The following is a 23919-nucleotide window of genomic DNA, read 5'->3' as shown; positions in this document are numbered from 1 at the left end:
CACAGTTGCTGGTAAGGTGTATTCAAGAATATGTACAAAGTTAACCATATCCAAATATCAAGAGGTATTGTCTCGTGTTCATTCCTGGAGCTTGATAAAAGTAAACTACTTGCAGCCCTGACCAAATCTCTTGCAGATCTCCTACCTACTAAAAACACCGAAAACTCCACCCACGAGGACAGCCTTCCTACCCTTGCCCCTTGATGTCTCTGTTTGTCTTGTTCTTCATGAATGCCAATATTTCATCAACGCTCCATGGATCTGGACTTCTTATCCACACGATCCCTTTCAGCACGGACAGAATTGTTTGCACGACCATAGTCCCTCCTACTGTTGAATACACCAGCAAAATCAGGAGAACGAGTCGAACGCCGACGCCCATGCCCACGCCCCTCGCGAGACTGTAACTTAAAAGGTTCAAATAGAGAATTCAGGATAACCCGCACCTCATCCTGCTCCTGGAGCCATTGCTGGACTGTTGGTTTATCGTCTTCACGACGTGCGTTGCGCTCCTCCTTTTCCGGAACCTGTGGGGCGGGAACCCGGTCAAAGTCTGAAGGAGAATTGATGACAGGGTACTCTACACTACTCTGCTGAAGCAAGTCCTGGCTACTAGGATCCTGGTCTGTTGTTGGGTATTGATAGCCCTCATTCGTGTTTTTAGCTGAATTTCCTGCCTCGGTGGACAATGGCTCAACTGTAGTACTGGATGTATAACTGAAATCCTGTACATCTTGATCCAATTGAGAAATTGATGGGTTGAAGAATATGTCTTGGCCATATGAGTACGTGGTGTTCCATGGAGGGCAGTCTTGTAAAGAGTCCCCTTCTGAGCTCACAGTCGGTCCAAATGTCAGTCTTGCTTCTGTGGTAGTTGGCCAGGACAGATTGTAAGGAGATCGCTCCTTCAGGGCAACTTTCAGCCGCTCAACAGATGACGCTGTGGCAAGGGAAACTCGAGACGCTTTCAACTGCCTTTTGATGTCCTGGAGGGTGGACTGGATAGGCATCACCTGGGCTTCTCCAAACGCATCCACAGAGACGACATGCCCATACAACCCTAATGTATTTGCATCTACTACCCATAAACCAGAATCCCCTGGAGAAAAAGCTTGGATTTATGTTAGAGAAAATAGTGATAGTACGTAATGATAAACACTTACACGAGCCATCCTTCATGGTAACATCATGAGCATTAACAAATCCCGATCCAGGGGATATAACCAACGAAGAGGTATTCAAGGATAATTTTGCCATACGTGGATTGTCTTGTTTGATCACAAGTACTTCCTTTGTGATGTTCTTGTCTTGACAATCAGCGTAATAGTGGCGAATACCTGCTCCAAAATCTTCGAAATCGGATTGTTGGAACTGCGGATTCCGAATCACTATATTCGACAGTGCATATTTCTGGTTGAGGTCGATGAGTGCCCAGTCGTAGTTCTTGTCTGATGGGATACTGGAAGTATCAGAAACAACGGTCCCGATTTTTAGTTTCGTTTGCAAAGGATCATCCTCATTCGTTCCCTCGATATCTGAATGTACCGGTTTGGACGACATCACTGATGTGTCTGCAGAAGTGTTGCTGCTGTCGGAATCCTCGTCATCTTCTGAAGATGATCCGTAGACTTCATACGTCGGCTGCTTGCCAGAAGGGTCCCCTCGAAGTTTCTTCAATGGATGCCCAGCTATAAGTCCATACATGCGTTTCTGATCGGTTTTGACAATGATGACCCCACCAAGAGTACAGCTGACAGACTTGCCGCCTCCACTCAACGTGATACGCATTCCGCACATTGTCTTGTCAGGAAGGGAGTCGGAAAGGACATCTATCGTGTCGTCATTTGCAACCTCTACCGGCGGTTTGTCCAATATAATGACTTTTAAGCCCAGCAAAAGATCCTCTTTTACGTGCCTTTGTGCAAAGAACTTCTTGGCCATCTTCCCGACCCTCTTATTGCACTGTATGACAATATGAGGCTCGGTTTTCCGCGGGTCAAAACCTAGACGCGCGAACTTGACCAAGATGGTGCCAGGGTCCTTCTCCCTTTTGGCTATGTAGTCATATAGAGAATCGTTGTATTTGACCATTATGTCCTTGAATGGTGCATCGAGTTGTGGAGATGTCGATTTGAAGGATCTCAACCCTGTTCCTTGCAACACATCACCGACAGGTTCGACCTGCAACCTTTGAGTATCATGCTGGGGTGGACTTGGTTTGGTTGGTTGCTTCGTACCACGTGTATTGTCGATGAGCGAAGATAGACGATCTGCGAGTTCCGAAATTGACAAGTCAGCATGCTTGTCTGTGCCCGTATCATCTGCAGTATCTTGAGTAGTGGTTTGGGATGTGCCTCCCTGGCATCCTCCCGGTTGTGCGAACCTCTGCTGCCAAGGGAAGGTTACCATATCAAATTGGGTAAAAAATCAGATGCTTTGGGAAATGGAGGGTTTGAAGAAGCCATGCAGTAGAAACGTCGTTTTGATCAGGCTGGGATAAATTTGAGGGGGATTCAGGTTTCCTCACGTGGGCTGGCTCACGTGGGTTGGTTGTCCGTACCCAATATCGTACACAAGCTGCATGCACATCGCCTCACCGAGCCATGCTACGCATTACTCTGCCCAAGGCTTACTTTTGGGCTTTATGTTAGGCTACTTGATCCGTGAGAATATATATTTCGGGTACTTTACGATATCACTGTACGTAAGAAATCTACCAGCAGCAGCAACATGAGTGCGAGAATCAGTAGCGACTTTAATCAAAACTCGGCACATCAGCTCGCTATTACTCTATGGTCATGGAGCTTCTGCCAAGACTGCAAACAGCAAGGTATTGTACCGTGCAATGACGAGAATTGCCCAAGCGAACGAGTCATTCAAATGCAACGATACTTGCAATACTACGAAGCAGTTGTTTCAACATATATAGATGCAACTTCCATGTCAACAAGAAGCATTACGGCCCACTCAAATATCTTGACATTGATCTCTATTCTGAAATCACATCCAGATGTAACATTGTCAAACATTCGTCGATTAGCTTCACCAAATATCGATATTAATGCTCAAGATTTCCTCGACAACAGCCAAGCCGACCCAGTCGCACTTGGTGTCAAGGTTTTGCTCATGATTGATCCTTCAATCACCTATCATTCACCAGACAGACTCGAGAGAGGAACATTCAGACTGCACTGGAAAGAAGACGTTTCACTTAGCAAATACATCCAGGACTCATTTCCACTTAGTAAACACAAAGTCCTCAGTTACAATGGCAGCGAGTTGTTCGCAGATTTGAAGTGGCAACTAAGAGCTTGCAATCTCAAGAAACGACTCAAAATTACTATTAGAGCGACGTCGGACATACGAAACCATCTGCTGTTTGACAGAAGAAACTATATCCTAGAGGTTTACCACTATACATCTTTCCTCAAAGAACAGTTGCGAGTAACCAGAGATGCTGGTGACTGCTCTAGCCCGTCTTCGTCTCTCAAGATGTGAGTTTTTGTTTGATACCTACTCATGTTATTATTCTAAGTTATTATAGGGGCGTGCTACCACGTCAGCTAGTCCTTGAAATCTTGGACTCTCTTCAAGGAACTCTTTTCCCACTATCTGATCCCAAGTCTAAGAAACTTGTACGATCACTTATCGAAAAGTGTCACTTCGACCCAGACATTCTTAATTTCGAATTCAGCTCAGTCAGGCGTGTTGGAGAAGAGTGTGTTCCCTACGTCTATTTGGCTGATCGCCTGGCGAATCTATACGATGAACTTCAGGATCCACAACCTCGCAGTTGGCATCAACGATTTATAAAAAGAAAAAGTAGTACAAGGCATATGATGATGGCTACGTTGATAGGAGTGATATTTGCCATTATTTTGGGGATTGTATCGCTTGCTGTTAGTTCATACCAGACTTGGATTGCATATCAGGCGTGGAAGAATCCTGTTGAGCCTCACTAGCAGTGTCTGAGAAGCGCGGAAGTCATTTGTATCTCCTTATCTTTCTTCTTTTTTCTTCTTCTTCTTGTTTATTTCCATATATTCTCTGAACCGAATACGGAACTTTCTCAATCCTCTTCAAATCTTCAACCGAAATAGATGCATATAAGAGTAAGGGTAATTTTACACTATCCTATCAAGCTATGATACCTGAGGTCTTTCTTTACATACGTAGCACTCGTTCACGAACCCCTCTCAGCTAACCTATCAAAACACATTTGTCTTCCTGTCCTCTTTGATAACCCGTGGACTGCTGTCCATCTCGTGAACATCGGACCTCTGCATATCTTCCTGTGCAGGGTAGTAATAGTAAGTGTCCTCTGTCATCTTGTCAGCTTGATCAAACATGGTCGTTCGGTGGTCAACCTACTGGGTTCTTTCCTGTGGCGGCGCAATACATAATAGACGCCCAAAGCAATAAGAGCTGCGCCAGTCACAGAACCAGCGACAGCACCACCAATCACTCTACCTGATGGATTATTGATGTCGGTGTTTCCTTGATCATCTGACCCTGGAGTCGAACCAGTTGCAGAAGCAGAAGGCTGTATCACCCCGCTCGCTGTGTCACCGCACTTGTCTCCCGTCTCTTGATCAAATACCCTTACGGGCTTACTGTCCTCGGTAGCATTTGCCTTCCACAGGGTAAAGGTACCTGCATCTTGATTCACCATCAGATACGCAGCCGTGAGGAAATACCGTCCTAGTATCGGTGCTTCATCTTCGACGCTGTTGATGAGAATGTTTTGTCGAGTGAGATTTTGTACCCTTGAGCCATCTTTGTCGATTTCAGTTTCTGGAAACACAAACTGGTTATTCGGAACGCGAATCTCGAGACCGGACTCTAGATAAAAGGTAAGATCGCCGGTGAATCTGTATACTGGGTTAACAAGAATGAAAGAATGTAGAGGCAGGCCACTGACTGTTTCCTAATACTCGGTTGGAGAGCCATCCAGTGAAGATCAGTCGTGGAATGTGTACCATCGATATCAGCGATACTCTTAAAGTTCTCAATGTGATCCATCGGTGCTTCCATCAGAAGATGATGCGCAGGATCGATACAGCAATGCAATGCCGTCCCTGAGGGAAAGATGCTGGTATTCGTTCCGCCCGCAAAATTGACCTTGATATCCGTCACAGTAACCCTCATGCCTGTCCAGCAGCCCTGCGACCCATCAAAGTGGTCGTATACCAAAGGCGCAGTATAGTTATCCCCCATGACTTTCATCTCATCATACCCGCCCAAGATTAGCGATCCATCTATGGGATTCTCGTCTCCAAAAATGCCCCAGAATATAGACCAAACCCGTGAGGTGATCTTCTCCGCCTTGCGCAAAGCGTTGAGATACGTCGAGTTCCGTCCGAGACCTAGAGCGCTGAGCGTGGTGTGGCTGGTATCCCAATTGGAAGTCGGTATACCAAAAGGAAAGTTGGGAAGTTCGGCTGCGCCCTCGAGTTTGAGCGTGTCAATTGCTCCGATACTTCGACTTGGGAGGTTTTTGATACCATACACGCTGCCTTTGAAGGTTGTCTCGGTAGTCGCACCGCCGGCTTCGATGAGGGTATCTGCCTCGGTGTAGCTTGTGGAGTCTTGTTCATTGAACAAGCCCCCCCTCTCAACTATGCAAGACTCTTCGCTGTACATCGTGTCGTTTTTGCAGTAGGGTTCATTATTGTAGATGATGGTATTATTCAACTCGCTATGATCATTAGAACAGAACAGAAATAATTGAGTGTTTAACGTACGCCCATGGTAAAAGCACAATATTCTGCGGCGGAGTCCCAACTTGTGCCGATATCCCTCGCATGAGAGACTGTCTATTTTCTGGAAATACTCGAACATCTCGAATCGGCAAAACTAGCGGTTCTATGTCGCAAGATGAAGCAAGAGTGGCTCTTAGGAAGAGCAAAATCGGTAAAAGGCGCTGCATCGTGGCAAGATTGCACGGCAAAAGGAGTGACAGAAGTTGAAGTTTTACCTATGGCTTTGATGATGCGAAAGAGGAGATATTTTGTTTATGTTCGTCATAAAGGCTCGTGCTGTAAAATTCCAAAATCGCCAAGTCGTGACCTGGACGAGCCATGTTTATTCAGAGGCGAATTTTGACCTTTGAGAGCACTTGGCGAACAGACCACATTCTATTTACGTTTCGAAATATACTAATTCAGTAGAGAATTACGACATAGACTGGATCGTTCAACAAAGAACCTCCAAGACAGTTGCACGCTTGGCTGTATTCGGACCCTTTGTCTTTGTTGCCATATGTCAACACTCTTGCCTCGCTTCTCCAGTCAAATCGGCCACTCGCCTTCCATTAACTGAATCGGACCGAATTCAGTTCCTGGCGGTCTTAATTAATCGTTTTCCTGGTAAAGGTCATTCTTGGCAGTTACAGAACGTGGAAGCTCTGTGGAAAACAGTCACACCAGGTGATCACGCTGTGCATCATCTAACCCCAGAGCCATTTGCAACCACACGAGCTTCTTGGCGGATGCTACTGAGGCGGAAAATATAAAATTGGTCTTATTTCTTAGTTTTCATGCCATTCTATTCTTCTGCTGCATGTGTGTAGAAAGCTAGGCAGTCATATACAGGGGTAAGTGTACCTCTTGGCCAGTACGTGCCTTGAATCACAACACATCCTGCTCTGAATAAAATGTTCTGCTTTAGATGGTACAAGAGGTGAAACATCCTATTAATCTGAGAATGCCCTGGGCCTAAAACTCGTATTGTCCTCTATATGTGGCGTGACTGGAAGATACCCTCAGTCTGCCAGTTTACGATTGTCATTAGGCAAATATTATTGTTTTTCCCGCAGACTTCTCTGTTACTATGGGAAAAAACAATAACAGATATCACTTGCCTAGTTCTGGAATCTTCCCATGCTGTAATCATCGGTGGTAGTGTTATTGTTACTGCCTGGCACTGTCACTGAACCGGCACTTCTAGCGTTTTCAATCACCCTTTTCAACACCGAAAATTTCATCTCCTCCTCATGATCCTTCATCTCTCCTCCTCAACCCTTCATGAATCACGAAAGAAATCACCGCCTTCTATACCCAAACCACAAAGTATGGTCATAGAGAATAGACAGAATCACTGACACTATTTTGCATCGTTGTTTCTTGCACTGATCGAAAATGAAGAAGAAGCACCAAAACGAGATACAAAAAAACCTCCCAGAAAGCAGAAAACAACACAGAAAGGATGAAAGGGAGAGTTGGACACGGCGGCGCAATTTACAACTACACATGTGGTGCGTCAAGCTACTAATCACCTCTCAAAGATCTTGCTGACCATATCAGGTGTCGGCTCTTTATCATCGATATATACAGCCTATATCAAGGTGAAGAAGATCTCTGGGTCCCGGACCCAGTCTGCATCACCGGCCTACATCAAGGCCAAGAAGACCTCTGGGTCCTGGGCCCAGTCAGTATCAGCATCAAAGGAGTCGAGAAGATTTCGCAGAAATCAAAAATGGGTTGAACGACAAAGAAGATCTTCAACCATTACATTGGAAAAGTCAGTCTAAGGACCGCTTCTTAAACTGAACCCAGAACTAACGCGAATAGCCTCATGTGATCGAGTTCCTCCAGGTCGAAACGTTGTTTAACCACTTCTACCTTGTCATGGAGCTACAGGACGGTGATGCGAGCGAACTTGCGCTGCTCGACGAGTTTACGCAAGCAAGAGGCTTGTTCGACGTTGGAGACAACATCGGCCGCCCTCTCTTGGGGGCATGTTTGTTGCGGTCCAACAACCCCTGATTATAAGGTTTCCATCATAAATCACACTTTTTGAGCATTATGACTCCAATGCCCTCATGAGACCACGGTCCAACAACACTCCAACGATAAACCTATCCGACAACGAGGTGTAACAAAGCTCAGCTAGGTCGACCCAGTCAAGCAAGCCGTCTGAAACGAAGACAACACAGCTTGGGCCAGCGAACAAGAAACCCGCCCAGGAGAAACGAAACGTCCCCCGTATATGTGGACAGTAATCAGCCCCTACACTGGGTTGGAGACTGGGCGCCAGATAAGAGTTACTTTGACGCTTTTACTGGCACCGATGGCCCTGCCGTTGACCCCAACGTCGCTGGGGAGAAGTCAAGAGGCATGGGCCAGCAATGTGAATGATGGAGATACTGGATTGCGGGATCTTGTCTTGGGAGGATGGAGAGTCGGTGGGGTCAAGCAGACTAAGGAAATGTTGATGGCCATGTTAGGAATAAATAGAGGATAAGAGGTGGGAGTAATTATAAATGTAATGAATAGAGATACTGTGTGCGACACTTCGGGTAATGTGTGACAATCAAGAGCCATAGCAATGAAAGAGATGGCCGAGTACTCATTGTGAATCACAGCCAGCAAATTCTTCCACGGTTTCTTACGATATAATCAATAGAACAGCGCAATGCAACTTGGCATAGGGTACATCAGTAAAAAGGAATAGTCTGTCATTTCATTTCGAGGTCGTCGCTGGACTTGTGAGGAAGATGAGGTTCGGTCTATAGATACTTGGGATCACCTTGTCGTACCGATAAATCACGTTGCATCAGGCCAGCTCAAGCGAATCATGAGTTGAAGGTAATTTCCTTCCCCGCAGTTTAGCTCGAGTCTTTCTCGAGCGATGCAACATGTCTTACGATGAGCTTAGTTCATTCACTGCCCTGAGGTTAGCTGTTCGTTATCCTAAGCTTAGGGCTGCTAGTCTTGGTGATAAGCTTAATCAAGTCATGATGCTAGGCTGAATTGATCTCAGCTCATGAGACGCACGAGGATAAGATTGCCTGCCGTGCAACGAACAGGTGTGATGCCGAAGCCCGAGAAATGGGTTTCGGATCGACAGTGCAGTTGATAGTTCAGCTCTTGAGGCGTCTGTTGTTTGTCTCAGTGTCGTCCGAGAATGAATTTCCATGACACAGAACTGAGTAATAGAATGTTGGTTCAAAGAGGCAGCTAGTCATGCTGGTGCAGTTAACTAAAGGCAAACAGACCTTACACTCGTCATGGTATACCTTCACTTTCCTAAACGACCCGTTGCATCCGTGCCTCGTCGACCTTGTCTCTGATGCCAAGCAAAAGCAAAGACCAGCATATCAAGAGTCTGGACCCAAGATGCGGAGAGGACCCAGTTTGGGACTCCTCCCCCGGAACTTGGAAGGCGAAAAGCTGGGGTTGAAGGGATTTGGAGAATTCACCTTAGCTAATAATAAGGTAAGAGAAAACAAATAGGAATTAAGCATGCCGTTTAAAGTTGGGCTTGCATTTCGAATTGGGGTTTTATAACGTAACGGTATACCGTTAGTTTTGGGGTTACGGGTGAACTAACTCAGACACTGGACGGATCGTAAAAAACGGGCTAGATAATTGGAATAAAGCCACTGACTAAAACGAGAGAGATATGCGGTGCGGAGAAGACAATGATCCCTGTCCCTTGTCCCTGGTATGTGCGTGAGAAAGAGAGATAAAGATCATGTGGATGCTGGATGTGTCCACCAAAAGTACCTCTTCTGCTCAATCAGAGTCGGTACAATCCCTGAAAGTAAGAATGTCAGTTTATTGGGTCCTTTCCCCGCAGACGGAGGTAGATAAACATTGGACAGGGGTTTGTTTGGAGGAATGATATCTCAGAGTTCCATTGGAGTCGAGTAGCACACGACAAGACACCTCTTTTTCACCTTCCTGAAAAGGAGTGGCTGAGTTTTGTAGATAGCGGTGGATACGAAAGAAATACCAAGTAACTTTGTTCTACAGTTACCACAACGTCAGATCCTTGACACCAAAGAAGTGTTCTTCGGGCACTCTAGGCCGTTCGTGACCGGGGTAAACCGCCTCAAGGCACAATCAAGCTTATCTCTGATTTTTTTTGGCTTTTTTACTAACAAGTAGTCTAATAAAGATTGTAATTTTTTATTCTCTCATTCAACCTCGGGCGTTTTCAACTACCGGGCCGATCCTTTCTACTTGGAGTCTGGCTCCGTATCACCATAGAGATGAGACATCAACGAGAAAGAAAGAAAGAATGCCTTTAGTTCTGCCCTGCGCCCGGTTATATGAACAGGTACACTGCATCTAAGAAGTCGAGTCGAGCCGAGTCCAATGCAATGCATCCAAGCGGCAAGGCATACCCTGTCTGCTGTTTGTCCTCACCACATGCAGCAGCTGGGAAAAGATGAGATAGCTTACTAGCTGACAAGACCCTAGGTTCATTTCTGTTGGTGATATTCAAGCTTAAAACTGTTTACCCACTCCCCCTACTCAAACCAACCTTTTACGTGATTGATCTTCATTCGGACGCCCGCCTAGTGTAGGGTTCCATCAGAGGTGAGAGGAACCACCAAGTGCTTTCCACTTTGAGCCTGGTCTTGTATGTCTCTTCTCATCAAGAGAGCGCGGCGAGATTTGTCTTGGCATTTTGACAGTTTACGACAAGTCCCCTCTTGTTAGATTGAGAAAACAGGACAGGACAGGCCCGGCACTCACTCAATGCCTGTTGGTATTTAACTACCATCACTGCCCTCCCCCTCCTTCCCTTTCGTTTCTTCTCTTTCTCTCTGTGTCTGTCTTCGTTTGTGTGCAACGTTGATTCAGTACGGGCCTTGTACTGTTCTTCATTTCTACTCTTGTCCCTGCCCAGACCCAGAATCCTTCGTCAATCTAGCCAAGGCTCTTGGCTCTCTTGCATCGACAAAAAGCTTGGTATCTCCAACAGTTTACTTGGCACCTTGGCTTCTCTTACTTCTCCATAAATTCCTCCAGGCCCTCGGGTATTGGCAAAATGGCGTCTCACGACGTCGAAAAGAAAGACCTGGGCTACGATGTCGCATCGCCACCAACCAAAGATGTCGGCCTCGGCGAAGATCAGCACATTCGAGGTCTCGAGACGAGCGCCGAGACGTCTCTCCACAGAGGCCTCAAGGCGCGACACATCACCATGATTGCCATTGGTGGTGCTATCGGAACTGGTCTCATTATCGGTACCGGCAAGGCTCTCGCCCAAGCTGGTCCTGGCTCTGTCTTTATCTGTTATACTGTTGTCGGTTTTGTCGTCTTTCTTGTCATGGCTGCTCTTGGTGAGATGGCTGCTTGGTTGCCCATGTCTGCTGGTTTCACTGGTTACGCTTCTCGATTCTGTGATCCTTCTCTTGGTTTTGCGCTCGGCTGGACGTGAGTATTTTGACCTCCAATGCGATTTTGACTACAACTAACATTTCCCAGATATTGGTTCAAATACATCATCGTCACGCCTAACCAACTTACCGCTGCTGCCCTCGTCATTCAATACTGGGTCGATCGAGATACAGTCAATCCGGGTGTCTTTATCGCCATATTCCTTGTCATCATCTGCGTTATCAACTACTTCGGTATCCGATTCTTTGGTGAACTCGAATTCTGGCTTTCCTCATTCAAAGTCATCACCATCATCGGTATAATTCTGTTCTCTCTCGTCCTGGCTCTCGGCGGTGGCCCTGACCATGACCGAAAGGGTTTCCGATACTGGAGCAACCCTGGGTATGTGTACCTTTTTCTACGCGACAATTATTCCCTACTAACAACTCTCCAGTGCCTTCAAGCCTTATATCATGGAAGGCGACGCTGGACGATTCCTCGGCTTCTGGTCCTGCATGGTCAACGCTACCTTTGCCTACCTCGGAACCGAACTCGTCGGTGTCACAGTCGCCGAGGCCCAGAACCCTCGCAAGACCATCCCCCGCGCCATCAAGCTCACATTTTACCGAATCCTCTTCTTCTACTTTCCCTCCGTCCTCCTCGTCGGCATGATCGTCCCATACAACTCCGAGGAGCTTGCCTTTGCCACCACGGCCAAGGCCGGTGCTTCTGCCTCGCCCTTTGTCGTTGCTGGTACCATCGCAGGTGTCCGCGTCGTCCCCCACATCATCAACGCCTGTATCTGCATCTTTGTCTTTTCCGCCTCCAACTCGGATCTGTACATTGCTAGCCGAACTCTCTACGGTCTTGCTTCCGACGGTTCAGCCCCCGCCATCTTCAAAAAGACCAACAAGGACGGTGTTCCCATCTACGCCCTCGGCATGTCTGCTTCGTTCTGTCTGCTCGCCTTCATGAACGTCTCCGACGACTCCACAAAGGTCTTTGGCTACTTTGTCAACCTGACCACCATCTTCGGTCTCCTGTCCTGGATCTCCATCCTCACCACTCACATCTTCTGGTGCCGCGCCAAGAAGGCTCAAGGTCTGGCCAACGAGGCTCTCCCCTACGTCGCCCCCTTCGGCATGTGGGGATCAGTTGGTGCTCTCGCCATGTGTATCCTCATCGCCTTGACCAAGAACTACGACGTCTTTGTCCGCGACAAGGAGACGGGTAAGATCATGGGCGGCGAGAAGTACAAGACCTTCATCACAGGTTACCTGGGTATTCCCGTCTATCTGATCCTCATATTCGGCCACAAGTTCATCACCAAGTCTCGTGGCATCAAGGCTCATGAAGTCGACTTCTACACCGGCAAGGATGTCATTGACCGTGAGGAGGAGGAGTTCCTTGCTGCCCAGGCTGCCAGACGCGAGGCTGAGGGCCCCAACCGTGGTGGATGGTTCTACAAGACCTTTGTTTCATGGCTGTTCTAAGCGCATGTATATACGGCCTTATGTTTGTTAAATGAGCATATCTGCTATCGGGTTATGAGTATATGTAGTTGAGATTATCATAAATCAAGTACATTCTTCATCAAGCTATTGGCTGTTGCTGTTGCGATATTTGTTAAAGTGAGCATGGAGGAGTGGTAGTAAGCTTACTGCCATTTGATTACTACTACAGTGGCCCAGGACTATATACGCAAGTGATAGGAGAGCGGCTGGTCCCACATAACATATTATGAGCAAAACGCATGTCTTGTTCAGTCATGCATGTCAGTAGTGAGCTTGTTTTACAACAATTGCTGACAGTCGATATGACACCAAGAAACAATACATCGCTCCCATTGACACAACAGAAACATATTCACAGGTGATACATCACCAGATTATATCTTTTTTGGAGCATAATCTACTAATATTATTAAAGAGAGTCTAAGAATATGTTTAAACTCGCCCGCAATCCCCAACTCAGTATAAATAAGTACTCCATTCAGTCAATCTTGCCCAACCATTAAACATGTCTCTCGTTGAGAATCGTAAGTCGTTCATAAAGAACAATTCTGTGCGTCGTGCCAATGCAATTTTGCTTAACTCCTCCTCCCAAGTCCGTATCAATACCAGATTAGAAGAATGACTTGACCCAGTCTCTGGCTCTCTTGTACGTGCCGTAGCTTCCGTAAGTCTTGTAGTCGTAAGAGCCTAGACGAGGGTTAGTTTGCGACTGTCCAGACATGGGGTATTAGAGCTGTGTGGGAGTATCACGAACCGTAGTCAGTGTACTTTGAAGGATATGATCCGTAGTCAGAGTACTTGGTAGGGTATGATCCTAAATGAGAGTTAATACTCAAGAGCCTTGCCATGGGATCATCGCAACCAACCGTAGTCAGAGTAATCACCACGCTTTTCTACGTCTTCATCACGCTTGTAGTGGCCATAGTGGGAGTACTTCTTGTAGTGGTAGCTTCCTGGGAAAGGGTCAGTACTTGACGATCTAGGATAATTAGCAACACGTACCATAGTTAGAGTACTTGCCGGGTTCTGGCTCAGCCTCGGGTGCGGCCTCGCGCTTCTCTACATCTTCATCCCGCTTGTAGTGTCCATAGTTGGAGTACTTCTTGTAGTTGTAGCTGCCTATGTAAGAGTTAGCACATAGAACTCCAATGTAGAAGATCAACACATACCATAGTGGGCGTACTGCTTTGGGTAAGATCCTTTCAAGTTGTCAATAATATGTCCAAGGGTGTTTCCAATTATCACGCACCATAGTTCTTGTACCCTGGCTCTGGGGCAGCTTCAGGAGCAGCAACCGGGGCCGGAGCAGCGATAGCACCAGCTGCAAGAGCAACGAGAGAAACAGCGGAGAACTTCATGTTGATGTCTAGAGAAGAGACAAAAAGACTGTGAATTGGGAGCGGGAGTGTCAAGTTGGTGAGGCTGAGAATGGGTTGGTGAGAGAAGGTTGGTAGAAAAAGGAACCCTTGGCTCAGGATGGGAACTCCAGCTTTATGGATGGGGGATCAACGCTGTGCTAATGCACAGTCATCCTCATGATCATATCGACGAACCTTGATTACTGTGCACAGGCAGACCCAGAGCCATCTCCCATATGGCAAACCCCTCTCTTCAAGCTCATCACTGACAACGGATTCGATGATAGCGTCGGCCTCTGCGGCATGAGCATCTCAGTATGAGAGTCATCTGTATCTAGGCCTACCACTAACACTTATCAAGTATAACGCAGAGATACCAACCTCGTATCAAGCCCATCGTCAGCCAAGTCGTCTCGAGACGGCTGAAGGGAAAAGCAAGTGGAGGAGATCACCATCCGAGCAAAGCTCACCATTGGCCGGCACCAAGGCTGACAAGCCATCACGTTCGTTTGAGTAACGATCGCGAAGTCGCTAAGAAACTCTTTTTCTCTTTTGTCATCGCCCACGTCGACTAGCCCCGGCTGCGAAGATACCGAACCAACGATGAGGTCGACTTGTGTAAGCCTCGTGAAGCTCTAGAACGTATCTGTTGTCAAGTTTGTCTGTAAAGGTTGCCGAGCTGAAGGACAGCATATTTCCTCATTGGGACCAGCCACGATCTTGGAGCGGTGATCGGTCATGTTTAGTGAAAGCTAATGCACGTCGGGTCTTTGCGACAAGACGTAAATAGCACGTTAGGCTTTATGTGTTGGTGCCAGACGTGCATAAGTTTGACAGTGAGTCTTGCGGCTGACGGTCTCGGTCAGGAAGTCATGATGTAGTCGACGGATGGGAATAAGTAGGATCAACAGGCTAAAGCCTTGGTATACGACATAGTCAAGGTAAGTAAGTGAATAGTGCCTGCTATGGATATACGGCCTCGTATTTCGAAAGGTATCACCACTTAACTAGCTGAGATCATCAATTAATTGATAGACTAAATCACCGATGCGGGGATCGACGTTGTCTAAGCATGAGACGGGTTAAACCACCAGCAGCCAGCCTCATTTCCTTCCAACATTCCATTCCCACGTTACTTCAAAACTAAAACACAACATGCAGATTCCATACCCGTTTCTGAAAAAAGTCGCACGATACCACAGCCATTGTGGCTTCCAATTGAGCGAAACTGTTGGTCAAAGTCCTGCGCTTGCAAAATACAGGTTTCGCAGTTACAAGAACCCAATCGCCATAGCCTTGATGGTCACAACTTGCACACAACTAGGTATAACTGACAGGGATGCAGGGTATTGTCTTCCTGCATTAGTACAATTCAAGTTTATCTGATGCGTCGAAAGATGGAGGTGCAATCCAGCCCTGGTCGAAAGCAGCCTCTCAGCCTTCTTTTCCACGGCGCCACAAAGTGGTATCACGATAGACACTACGTCGACACGAGTAAGATCGCCTCTTTTGGAGTCTGGATGATTGGTGCCCGCCTCGTCTATCGTGTCTGTTGGGTCAAGATTCACGAGCAAGCTGTAAGAGCTACGGAAAAGCCTCTTGGCTAGACTCTTAGTAATATCGCGGGATTGCCTCATCAGGTAGATTGAGAGTTTCTCGGCTGAGGCGGCAGTGGGAATTGGGTTGGCACTATGGATTTCAGCCGCTCAACCTCTTGCCTTGTGAACGGCCTTCAGAGGTTCCCTTTCTAATTTTATACGAGAATTTCTGTGCTGGTCTGGTTTAAGTCGTTGTACTGATAAAATTCCCAACTATTCATTGCTTGTCTCTCTTCTTCATCAACTTTCCTGTGCTCAAGTTTGAGGTTCTGGTCTGTCTATTCGTCTCCATCATCCACCATCATGCCTCCCAAACAAGAACAGGAATCTGCGCTCTTGAATCCTCAAGTCGAATGTCACGAAGACACAGATGAAGACGCAGAGTCATTTCACTATGTCCCTCCTCCACGAAGGCGTCGATGCTCAGCATGTAGATGTTTCGGATGGACCATGACATTACTCATGATCGTCCTCATCTCAGCACTCACCGGCGCCTGGATCTCAATGGCATATCTCGAGATCGATCAAACATGTGCCATGCATACAAATAAGTGGTGTAAGTCATTCACGGTTCAACATCTCAGACCATCTATCTGACAGTCTATCTCTAGCGCCGGTTCTCAAGGACATTGCGATAAAATACAAAGAACAACATTTCGATGGCAACTTTATGGAAGAGAACAAATTCCGCAAGAATGGCTCGGCCGAAGTCGACAAGGCATGGGAGTCACTCGGAGTAGACTGTATGTGTTCCCTCTCGTTCGCTGTAATAGTGACTAACAATCTGTAGATCGACCTGGTGTTATCTCTTATAAAGATGGAATTGCCAGTGGTCTCACTGACGCCCACGTTCAAGTCAACGCCGAGCATGGCGGCGGCTTCATTGTCAATGTTGAGGGCATGCATCATCTCCATTGCCTGGTATGTACTAGCGAACTCATTGCATTGCGCATCTATACTAACTCGACTAGAACCTCGTCCGTAAGAGTCTATACTTCAATTACGACCACTATAAGAAAATGGGCGGACACGCCTTCAAGAATGATGGCGAAGTCTTCCGTCTACACGTCAGTAAGTCACAACACCTTCCCTCGCCATCTATAACTCTATACTCACTGCCGTAGCACATTGTCTCGATACCATCCGCCAGGTTCTCATGTGCAACGTCGATACTGGTGTTCTTGGACAAGTGTGGTACGACAAGAAAGAGCCCAATGCGTTCCCCGACTTCAACACCAAGCACACTTGCAAGAACTACGACGACATCAGGAAGTGGGCAAAGTCACTTCAGGCACCCCCTCCTGATAAGCTTCCGGAGAACTTCCTCGCCAGTCCGCACGATGTTCTTGAGTTTACTCCATGATGAGGTACATGTCGCTCCTGGGTCTGATTTATGATAAAATGCTGTCGTTATAATCATCATATTTTCATTGTCATGTATAGTATGGATATGTTACACTCATATGCGTGCCTAGAGCCTTCGGCCTGATACCATCACTCGATATATTCCCCCTAATATACAATCATTTTACTGCTGCATTATCGTTATTCATATCCCTATGCTCTTTACTTCATCGCCATGGTATCCCACTTACCCGTTAGCCCAACGTTATACTTCATCACAATCTGCATGCGGATGGGAATTTCTTTACACATGGAATTCTATCTCCAGCCGCACAGCAGAAATGAGCGCTATCGATTATCTATTTTTCGACCAGAAACCTGCCCTGGCGTCTGTCATGCCGTTTGGGCCGCAAACGGTCCTCGTTGGCATGGTCGTCAGCCCGCATTCCAGGCAAAGGCAAGTATCAATGATAATCAATCACGATCTAGGGAATGGTGAAGAGCTATTTCCAATTATTGTATTTGTATCATAGTTAGATTGAATGAGTGTCTTTATAAGTTCCTCCATCATAGCGAGTGTAAATGAGCTCTAGACTCCGGCCATCAGTGCCCTAAGCACATACTTAGGCCTTGGCCTGGGGAGCCTCAGCCTCAAGGCGGTGGAAGCCACCAGAAGCAGCAACATCCTTCTGCAACTGAGCAATACGCTTCTGGTCGCCAGTAGGGTCACTAGACTCTCCAGATAGATCCCACTCGAGGTACGAGTTGGTGTAGTTAGGCTCAAAGCTCTCATCAAGCACACCAAGACGCTTTCCGTACTTGGTAACCTTGTCCCAGTCACGACGAACGTTCTTGAGATCCTTGCTAAAGTAGGCAAAGCTGCGCTCGAAGATCTTGCGGTTCAGATCCGTGCCCATGACGGGTTTGAAATCAACGTACTCGGCCCATGCCTTGTCAGGCTCGGCGAGGACAAAGTCGGTTGCCTTTTTGACGGCGCGGAGGAACGAGCGGACTTTTTCGGGGTTCTCGGACAGGAAGGTCTCGTTTCCGATGTAGAGGATGGTGCAGAAGCAGCAGCAACCAAGCTCGGCAAGTTCATCGATGCGCAGCATCTGGACATCATCCTTGGGACGACCCTGAGCAGCGAGCCACTCCTCGAGCTCAACCATCTGGACATTCTCCAGGCCGATACCGGCGTCAATCTCGCCTTTGATGATGGCCTTGGAGACATTCATACCGCAGCGCACAGCGGTGTAGTCCTCGGGGGTCATGCCGTAGTGCGAGGTGAGTTCGTCAATCTGGATCTTGCCAAACTCGCCGACATAGCCGATGCGCTTACCCTTGAGGGTGCGGAAGTCGGTGGTGATGCCCGAGTCCTTGAGGTAGACGACTCCCGTGAAGGGCTCGTCGAGAAGACTGCCGATGGATTGGACAGGGAAGTTTCGAGCCTTGGCAGCCAGAGTGTGAATCATGGCCTTGAAACCAAGGTCGACCTTGCCAGTTCCGATAATCTCAGTGACATCCTGCCAAGTCAGCATCTCTGTTGTCATCAATTGCCTGAGAAACACTTACACTAGGATCGTTGGGCTCAAGAAGAGCAACCTTGATTCCCTCCTCCTTGAAGTATCCCTTGGCTTGGGCCAGGTACAGCGGGGCGTGGTAAGGCGTAGCGTGCCTGGACATTGTTAACTCCAAATTCTTGTACTAAAGGGTTATGTCAGTGGTACCAGTTGGTGAGGAAGGTGATCTTGTCAGTCGACATGTTGAAAGATCAAGTGGTATACTGCTATGGTTAGTTCCCCGGTCACCCGGAAGAAGAGGGAGGGGATGTCAAGAAGCATGTCCTTTCGCTGGTATTATCCAGATCAAGTTCGCCGGTATTTCTCAGATCAACCGCCCTGCTCTGGTCGTCCTCAAGCTTTTGATAGCTGAGGTTGTGGCACAGAGCATAGAGGCAGTTGAACACCCGGATGCGTTCTTTTTAAACGTTACCTTGATACTTGGTAATAATTGCGAAGGGAGCCATGGCTCCTTATTCATGTGTTGTCACATCGTACCGAAAGGTGAAGATATCGTGTTTAACAAAGTTGGTCAAGGTGAGCGACAGATAATTCTGAGCAATTGAGTTGTAGAAGGTGAAAGTGAGGAGAGAATCGAAGGAAAACGGGTTTGATATAGGAATACTGAGTGCTTAGAAAGCCCCTCAGCGGGGTTGTCGCAATTGCTATTCCCATTCAACGTCATCATGCTGTGGAAATGTATGGTCTTATTGGCCATCGGTTAGCAATGGTGAGGGAATATGCTGGGATATGGTAGAAAGAGCTCAAGAGTGCTTCAAGATTCGGCTTAACAGGCCGAGTCGTGGGGGGTTCATTGCAGTAGTGCCAACTTCCTGCAGCTGATTCACATGATAATGATGATCTGACAACGTATTCAGCCTGTAAATGGAATGGTTATAGTCAAAATAATTGGAGGCATATACAATCAATTAGTTTCGCGCACCTTGGAGTATCTGGCTTGTAAATGGTTGAAGCAAGAGGAAAATGAATCTCCTGTTTAGGGTAAGTGAAATGGGATCAAGATTCATTTGTCCATCTGCTGATTCTTCACTTGATCGTGCTATCACAGTAAGTTAATTCAGTCTTGACTATGATAAGAAGCTAGCTATAACTACAAATCGCGAGGTCGTAAAAAAGTTGAGAGTAACTTGCCAGATGATCTGACGATGGTGATGCGGCATATCCAGAAGAACAACATGATGGTCATTATAGCCGCCGGTAAACCCGGCCTATAGCAACAAAACTACCGAGTCTAGCAATGCACGCGGCTCAAAAGATGTTTGCTCATTAGACAATTGGCATGAGTTCCACACAGTCTTTACGACTAAAAATGTCTCGTGTTGGATGCTGGAGCTTCCAATAGTTTGTGTGTACATGTCTTCCTTGTCAGAACCTTCACCTCAAAGCCCTCAGTTGGCCGCCCGCGATTATCCCGAACTAATTAAACTGCCGTTAACAAGGCTGAAGAGCGAAATGTCTCATCAAATCTACCTCCCAAGTTAGCCGACAAGCTTTGAAGCATACAGACACCCCCTGATTGGTCCGGGGAACGAATTCCGAGCTGAACAGCTGGGGAGAGCTCTTGTTCACAGTTCCCCTGAGATGAGGGAGATTCTCGGTGTCCCGAATAGGAAACCGTAGGGATCCCAGGATCGCGGATGTTTCCAGGCGTTGCATCTTCGGTGTCGAAAAAGCGTAGGTACTCACGTGGGGGTAGTAATATACTGTCTCTGCTCGTGTGCTCTAATGAGGCCGTCAAATCCGAGACAATCCTGATGTCGGTAGCTCCCCGAAATAGGTGACCGAAAGACAGACAGAGAGTCTTTCTTGGCTCGGTATGAGAGTTGAGACTGTTTTGAGTTCCTGTAGCTTCAAGCTTTCCACCCCACGCATGTAGGCATGTTCTTTTTTGACATGTGCGTGTTAAATCAGATGAGATGTGTCAATCTTGGGATATTTTCAGCTTCCCCGGTGCTTGGACCAAGTGAGGCATGAAGACGTTGACCACTGCTTGTGTCAGTACATCATGTACTTGACACGCGAGCTCTTTCCCATTTGCCGGATAGCATAACACGAAACAATTTAAACTACACGGACCGTAAGTTAAGGTTACGACATGAGAGAAATTAAGCATAGAAAAAGATGCCTGCAGATGACATGTCGCGTGCAAACGTAACGGGCAAGTATCACAAGTTTCCAGATATAGTAACATGGCAAATAAACGATGAAACCAGATTGATGATCAATACACGAATACAGAGTACAATGTACACGTTTGATGAGGCTAAACGTTCAAGGCTGGGAGGTAGGGAGGCTGAGACAAATCAGTCTGTCTTGTCAGCAACAGTAACAGTAACAGTTACAGCAATGACGTCGATCAACCTTTCCAAGACTGGTCAAAGTGCCTGCCAACAAAGCGCAGGATTGGAGAATCCCGTGATGATCGCTACTACTAGGCTGATGAAGTGTACGGGTACGTGTTACCCACAGAAGCAGCAGACATCACATCGGAGCAGCACCTTTGCTAAACGCCGACCAAGATTCTTTCAAGAGACAAAGACAAAGGCCGGGTGGTAGCCGAGACAGCCGTAATTACGGCCGGTCGGTGAATCGGTCGAGTCCGTCCATCTAGCTTCCGCCACTTGCAGCCAGATCAGATCTGGTTAGTTGTGCATACTACCGTACCAGTCAAGGTGAGAGAAAGAAAGCCTTTGTCTATTTTGATAGGCAAGACGTCAATTCATCACTACCTACGTACGTATAATGGGATTAATAACATTTGCATACGTACCTAAATTTCGGCCTCTACCGCATAATCATGCCAGGGCAATGATGCGGAATGGATCGTCCATTGCTTTTCAGGGACTTGCATGTCGGGACCCCGATTGCACCGAATGCGCCAAGAAAAGATGATGATCACTGTGGCGGGCAACGGTTCAGGTCTGGTCGACAAGAAGTACTTGTGCTGACCGGGGTTGACAAAATAAGATGGACATTTTCATTATTGGAGGATCAAGTTCACCTACCTGGGTATGCATCATTGGTTACACTCTGTGGGGAAGAGAAAGGAAAAAAAAAAAAGACATAGCTCAGCTGTTTGCTTTGTTGTCTTTTTTGATATTGAGACGTCTGAATAACAGTTTCACCACGTTTCATGAGCTGAAGATCTGGATGTGCAGTGTTGGACTCGACAAAGCATAACAGATCGACAACAGGGCATGGATGGGTACCTAAAGTAGGGCACATCATGTCTCACCCGCGCCTCTGCCTGTGTTACGCTTTCTGTCGCCTCCAAAAAAAAGTACTGACATCACAGCACTGGGAGAATCTCCATGCTGGAACCATGTTTGCAACCTCCGATTGTGCATCATCGTCAATGCTTCAATAGCCACTTTTCCAAATAATGCTAACAGCAGCAAAGGAATCCCATTCTTTTCTTGACCGCGTCGTTGGGTTACAACTTACCCCTCAATTTAGCTGATGTGTTTGCTGGAAGATCATCACCACACCAACCTACTGTAGTTTAGTTAGGGCATATAGCTAACGACTTCTTTCACCTCCAAAGGCCAAAGGTAGCAAAAGATTCGTTCTGCTTGGGGGCAATATAAAGGGTCCTGCGGATCAATACGCGTCGTCGTCCACTCGCTCACTAGTTTGGCAAAATAGACCACACACCACCATATCAAAATATCGAGGCTTGTGAAACAGCCCATGGCTGATCTACAGCGCGAGTGTGCCTTGGATAATGGATGATGGTTGTGTGCGATATCATTAGAGGCATAAAACTCTAGCAAGTCTTTGTTCCGAATATCCGGCAGTAATAATGATGATATGTGTGACGGGGAAAATAAGGTCGTGCTACCTATAGCACTCACTGTATGCTGTCATACCTTGACGTTAATTGTAGTGCTCTCAGACTGTATGAAATGGATGGCCAGGGGTTACCTTGCAAGCTCCGTCATAGTCCCCTCCAAGGAAGTGAGCAGCGCGGGATGTGGCTTGGAAGCAACCATGTGGCTCGAGGCTTCGAGACCCTCGAATGTGCTGTTTCTGGCCGTTCTAGGCCGAGTCAGAGTCAGAGACCAACTGTAAACAGCCTATTCACGATTTGCTACGCGACATGCATGAATGAGCATGTGAATAAAGACTTGCATCGTGATGAGCAGACAAGCGAGCAAGCCTCCTCGGTGGACGGTACCTAGATACCTTGGCAGCTTGACCACGTCGCCCTGTCGACTGCACCTTAACTTTCCACGGCGCGGTGCTATAGTGTAACTAGGTTGACTCGTGCTGAAGAGGGGTTGATTATAAGCATTTGCAAAAGAACAATTGCCATGTGCAATGACATCGAAAGAGTTGGATAGAGTTTTTTTTTATTTGGTAACGCGGGGAGATGAAGAACCTTAGTCGGTGCAGACGCGAGAGTATCTCCATGGCCATAACACTCTGTTGGGATTCGAGACGAGACCCTTGAGAATTATGCAGTGTAACATGGGACCAGAATAATAAAATTGTGACAACTCAAAGATTATCGAGCATGTCTCTGTACAGTAATCACTCACGAGATGAGTTATGGAGTTAGTCTATTTGATTGTTAATACAGTACAGTCAGCTCCATATCATCCATCGATGGATCCATCGTATCTCCGCCCCGAGCGGATGGGCGGTCTTTTCGCTTCCCAGACTCGCTTCAGTGGACTCGTTGGAGGGATGGAGGGCTAGAGGTTAGAGGCTCTCCCATCTCCGTCCTCCGTCGCGGGGCACCGCAACTTGCCCCTAAACTCGGACAGGCTTAGAGAAGATAGAGTTCTTTTTGAGTGACGAATCACATGTGCCGGCATCGTCCCAGGTCGCCCAGTTCACACCCCTTAGATTCCCTAGACCCCCGTGGACCACCCCCATAGACTCGACGACCCTTTATTCTGTCCCCCCAAACCTGGTCAAGTCACTCGGTACCTTTCATCACCACCATCATCCACATCACCACCAGTTTTTTTTCTCCCTCTCTTTCACTCGGACTACCCTCTCTGTTTGATCTTGGTCTAGCCTCTTTAAACAGCTGACTTGCGTTCACACAGTTTAGTAGGTCTTCAGTAATCCTTGCTCGACCTCGCTACCTCGCTCGGGACTTTTTACTTTGCTGCATCTCAGTGGACCCCTGGTCCTGTCCTGTCCTGTCCTGTTCTGTCTTGCTTCACGACAGCCTTGCCTTTTCTGTCCCTGCCTCTGCCTCTGCCTCTCAAAACATCATACTCCTCCATCTTTTTTTATCTCTCTCGCCCCATTCTTCCCTTTCATCACCTTTCTCGCTTCCGCTTCCACTTCCTACTTGTCCTTTCTCCCCGACCGAGCTACCCTCAACTATTGAGACCTGCATCAGGGATTCTTCCCCCCCACGCCTGCTTCTGAGACATACATCAGTACCTATTACT

The 23919-nt window shown here is 47.2% G+C and overlaps 9 protein-coding genes across 9 annotated transcripts; 5 read left to right on the top strand and 4 right to left on the bottom strand.

Moving 5' to 3' along the window:
- Positions 1-245: 245 nt before the first annotated feature.
- FGSG_01679 (uncharacterized protein) lies at positions 246-2091 on the bottom strand (the record flags this gene model as incomplete). The annotated part of the gene is made up of 2 exons (XM_011319203.1): positions 246-697; positions 1164-2091. The coding sequence occupies 2 exons, from the start codon at positions 2089-2091 to the stop codon at positions 246-248; spliced, it is 1380 nt and encodes a 459-aa protein (XP_011317505.1).
- Positions 2092-2730: 639 nt separating this feature from the next.
- Positions 2731-3813, top strand: FGSG_01678 (uncharacterized protein; the record flags this gene model as incomplete). Its single annotated transcript, XM_011319202.1, has 3 exons — positions 2731-3494; positions 3545-3718; positions 3777-3813. 3 exons carry the CDS (start codon positions 2731-2733, stop codon positions 3811-3813), a joined length of 975 nt encoding a protein of 324 aa, XP_011317504.1.
- A 395-nt stretch (positions 3814-4208) lies between these two features.
- On the bottom strand, positions 4209-5806 carry FGSG_01677 (uncharacterized protein; the record flags this gene model as incomplete). Its single annotated transcript, XM_011319201.1, has 4 exons — positions 4209-4321; positions 4372-4871; positions 4922-5698; positions 5745-5806. The coding sequence occupies 4 exons, from the start codon at positions 5804-5806 to the stop codon at positions 4209-4211; spliced, it is 1452 nt and encodes a 483-aa protein (XP_011317503.1).
- A 1444-nt stretch (positions 5807-7250) lies between these two features.
- On the top strand, positions 7251-7766 carry FGSG_01676 (uncharacterized protein; the record flags this gene model as incomplete). Its single annotated transcript, XM_011319200.1, has 3 exons — positions 7251-7255; positions 7305-7428; positions 7572-7766. The coding sequence occupies 3 exons, from the start codon at positions 7251-7253 to the stop codon at positions 7764-7766; spliced, it is 324 nt and encodes a 107-aa protein (XP_011317502.1).
- A 3016-nt stretch (positions 7767-10782) lies between these two features.
- FGSG_01675 (dicarboxylic amino acid permease) lies at positions 10783-12670 on the top strand (the record flags this gene model as incomplete). The annotated part of the gene is made up of 3 exons (XM_011319199.1): positions 10783-11171; positions 11223-11516; positions 11569-12670. The coding sequence occupies 3 exons, from the start codon at positions 10783-10785 to the stop codon at positions 12605-12607; spliced, it is 1722 nt and encodes a 573-aa protein (XP_011317501.1). The 3' UTR covers positions 12608-12670.
- Positions 12671-13015: 345 nt separating this feature from the next.
- FGSG_01674 (uncharacterized protein) lies at positions 13016-14063 on the bottom strand. Its single transcript, XM_011319198.1, has 6 exons — positions 13878-14063; positions 13798-13827; positions 13631-13747; positions 13495-13581; positions 13383-13442; positions 13016-13315 (listed from the first exon to the last, which is right to left on the bottom strand). The coding sequence occupies exons 1-6, from the start codon at positions 13984-13986 to the stop codon at positions 13239-13241; spliced, it is 480 nt and encodes a 159-aa protein (XP_011317500.1). The 5' UTR covers positions 13987-14063; the 3' UTR covers positions 13016-13238.
- A 1824-nt stretch (positions 14064-15887) lies between these two features.
- Positions 15888-16947, top strand: FGSG_01673 (uncharacterized protein; the record flags this gene model as incomplete). Its single annotated transcript, XM_011319197.1, has 5 exons — positions 15888-16140; positions 16196-16327; positions 16375-16505; positions 16556-16655; positions 16709-16947. 5 exons carry the CDS (start codon positions 15888-15890, stop codon positions 16945-16947), a joined length of 855 nt encoding a protein of 284 aa, XP_011317499.1.
- Positions 16948-17117: 170 nt separating this feature from the next.
- On the bottom strand, positions 17118-19042 carry FGSG_01672 (pyrimidine precursor biosynthesis enzyme THI12). The gene is made up of 4 exons (XM_011319196.1): positions 18921-19042; positions 18656-18711; positions 18501-18603; positions 17118-18451 (listed from the first exon to the last, which is right to left on the bottom strand). Exons 2-4 carry the CDS (start codon positions 18688-18690, stop codon positions 17552-17554), a joined length of 1038 nt encoding a protein of 345 aa, XP_011317498.1. The 5' UTR covers positions 18691-18711; positions 18921-19042; the 3' UTR covers positions 17118-17551.
- Positions 19043-20629: 1587 nt separating this feature from the next.
- Positions 20630-21119, top strand: FGSG_11983 (uncharacterized protein; the record flags this gene model as incomplete). The annotated part of the gene is made up of 2 exons (XM_011319195.1): positions 20630-20960; positions 21004-21119. The coding sequence occupies 2 exons, from the start codon at positions 20630-20632 to the stop codon at positions 21117-21119; spliced, it is 447 nt and encodes a 148-aa protein (XP_011317497.1).
- Between the last annotated feature and the right edge of the window lie 2800 nt (positions 21120-23919).

This window comes from Fusarium graminearum, chromosome 1, assembly GCF_000240135.3.
Source record: "Fusarium graminearum PH-1 chromosome 1, whole genome shotgun sequence".
NCBI classification, from domain to species: Eukaryota; Fungi; Ascomycota; class Sordariomycetes; order Hypocreales; family Nectriaceae; genus Fusarium; species Fusarium graminearum.
The sequence above is the reverse complement of the archived record's forward strand: the minus strand, read 5'-3'. Positions and strand labels throughout refer to the sequence as shown.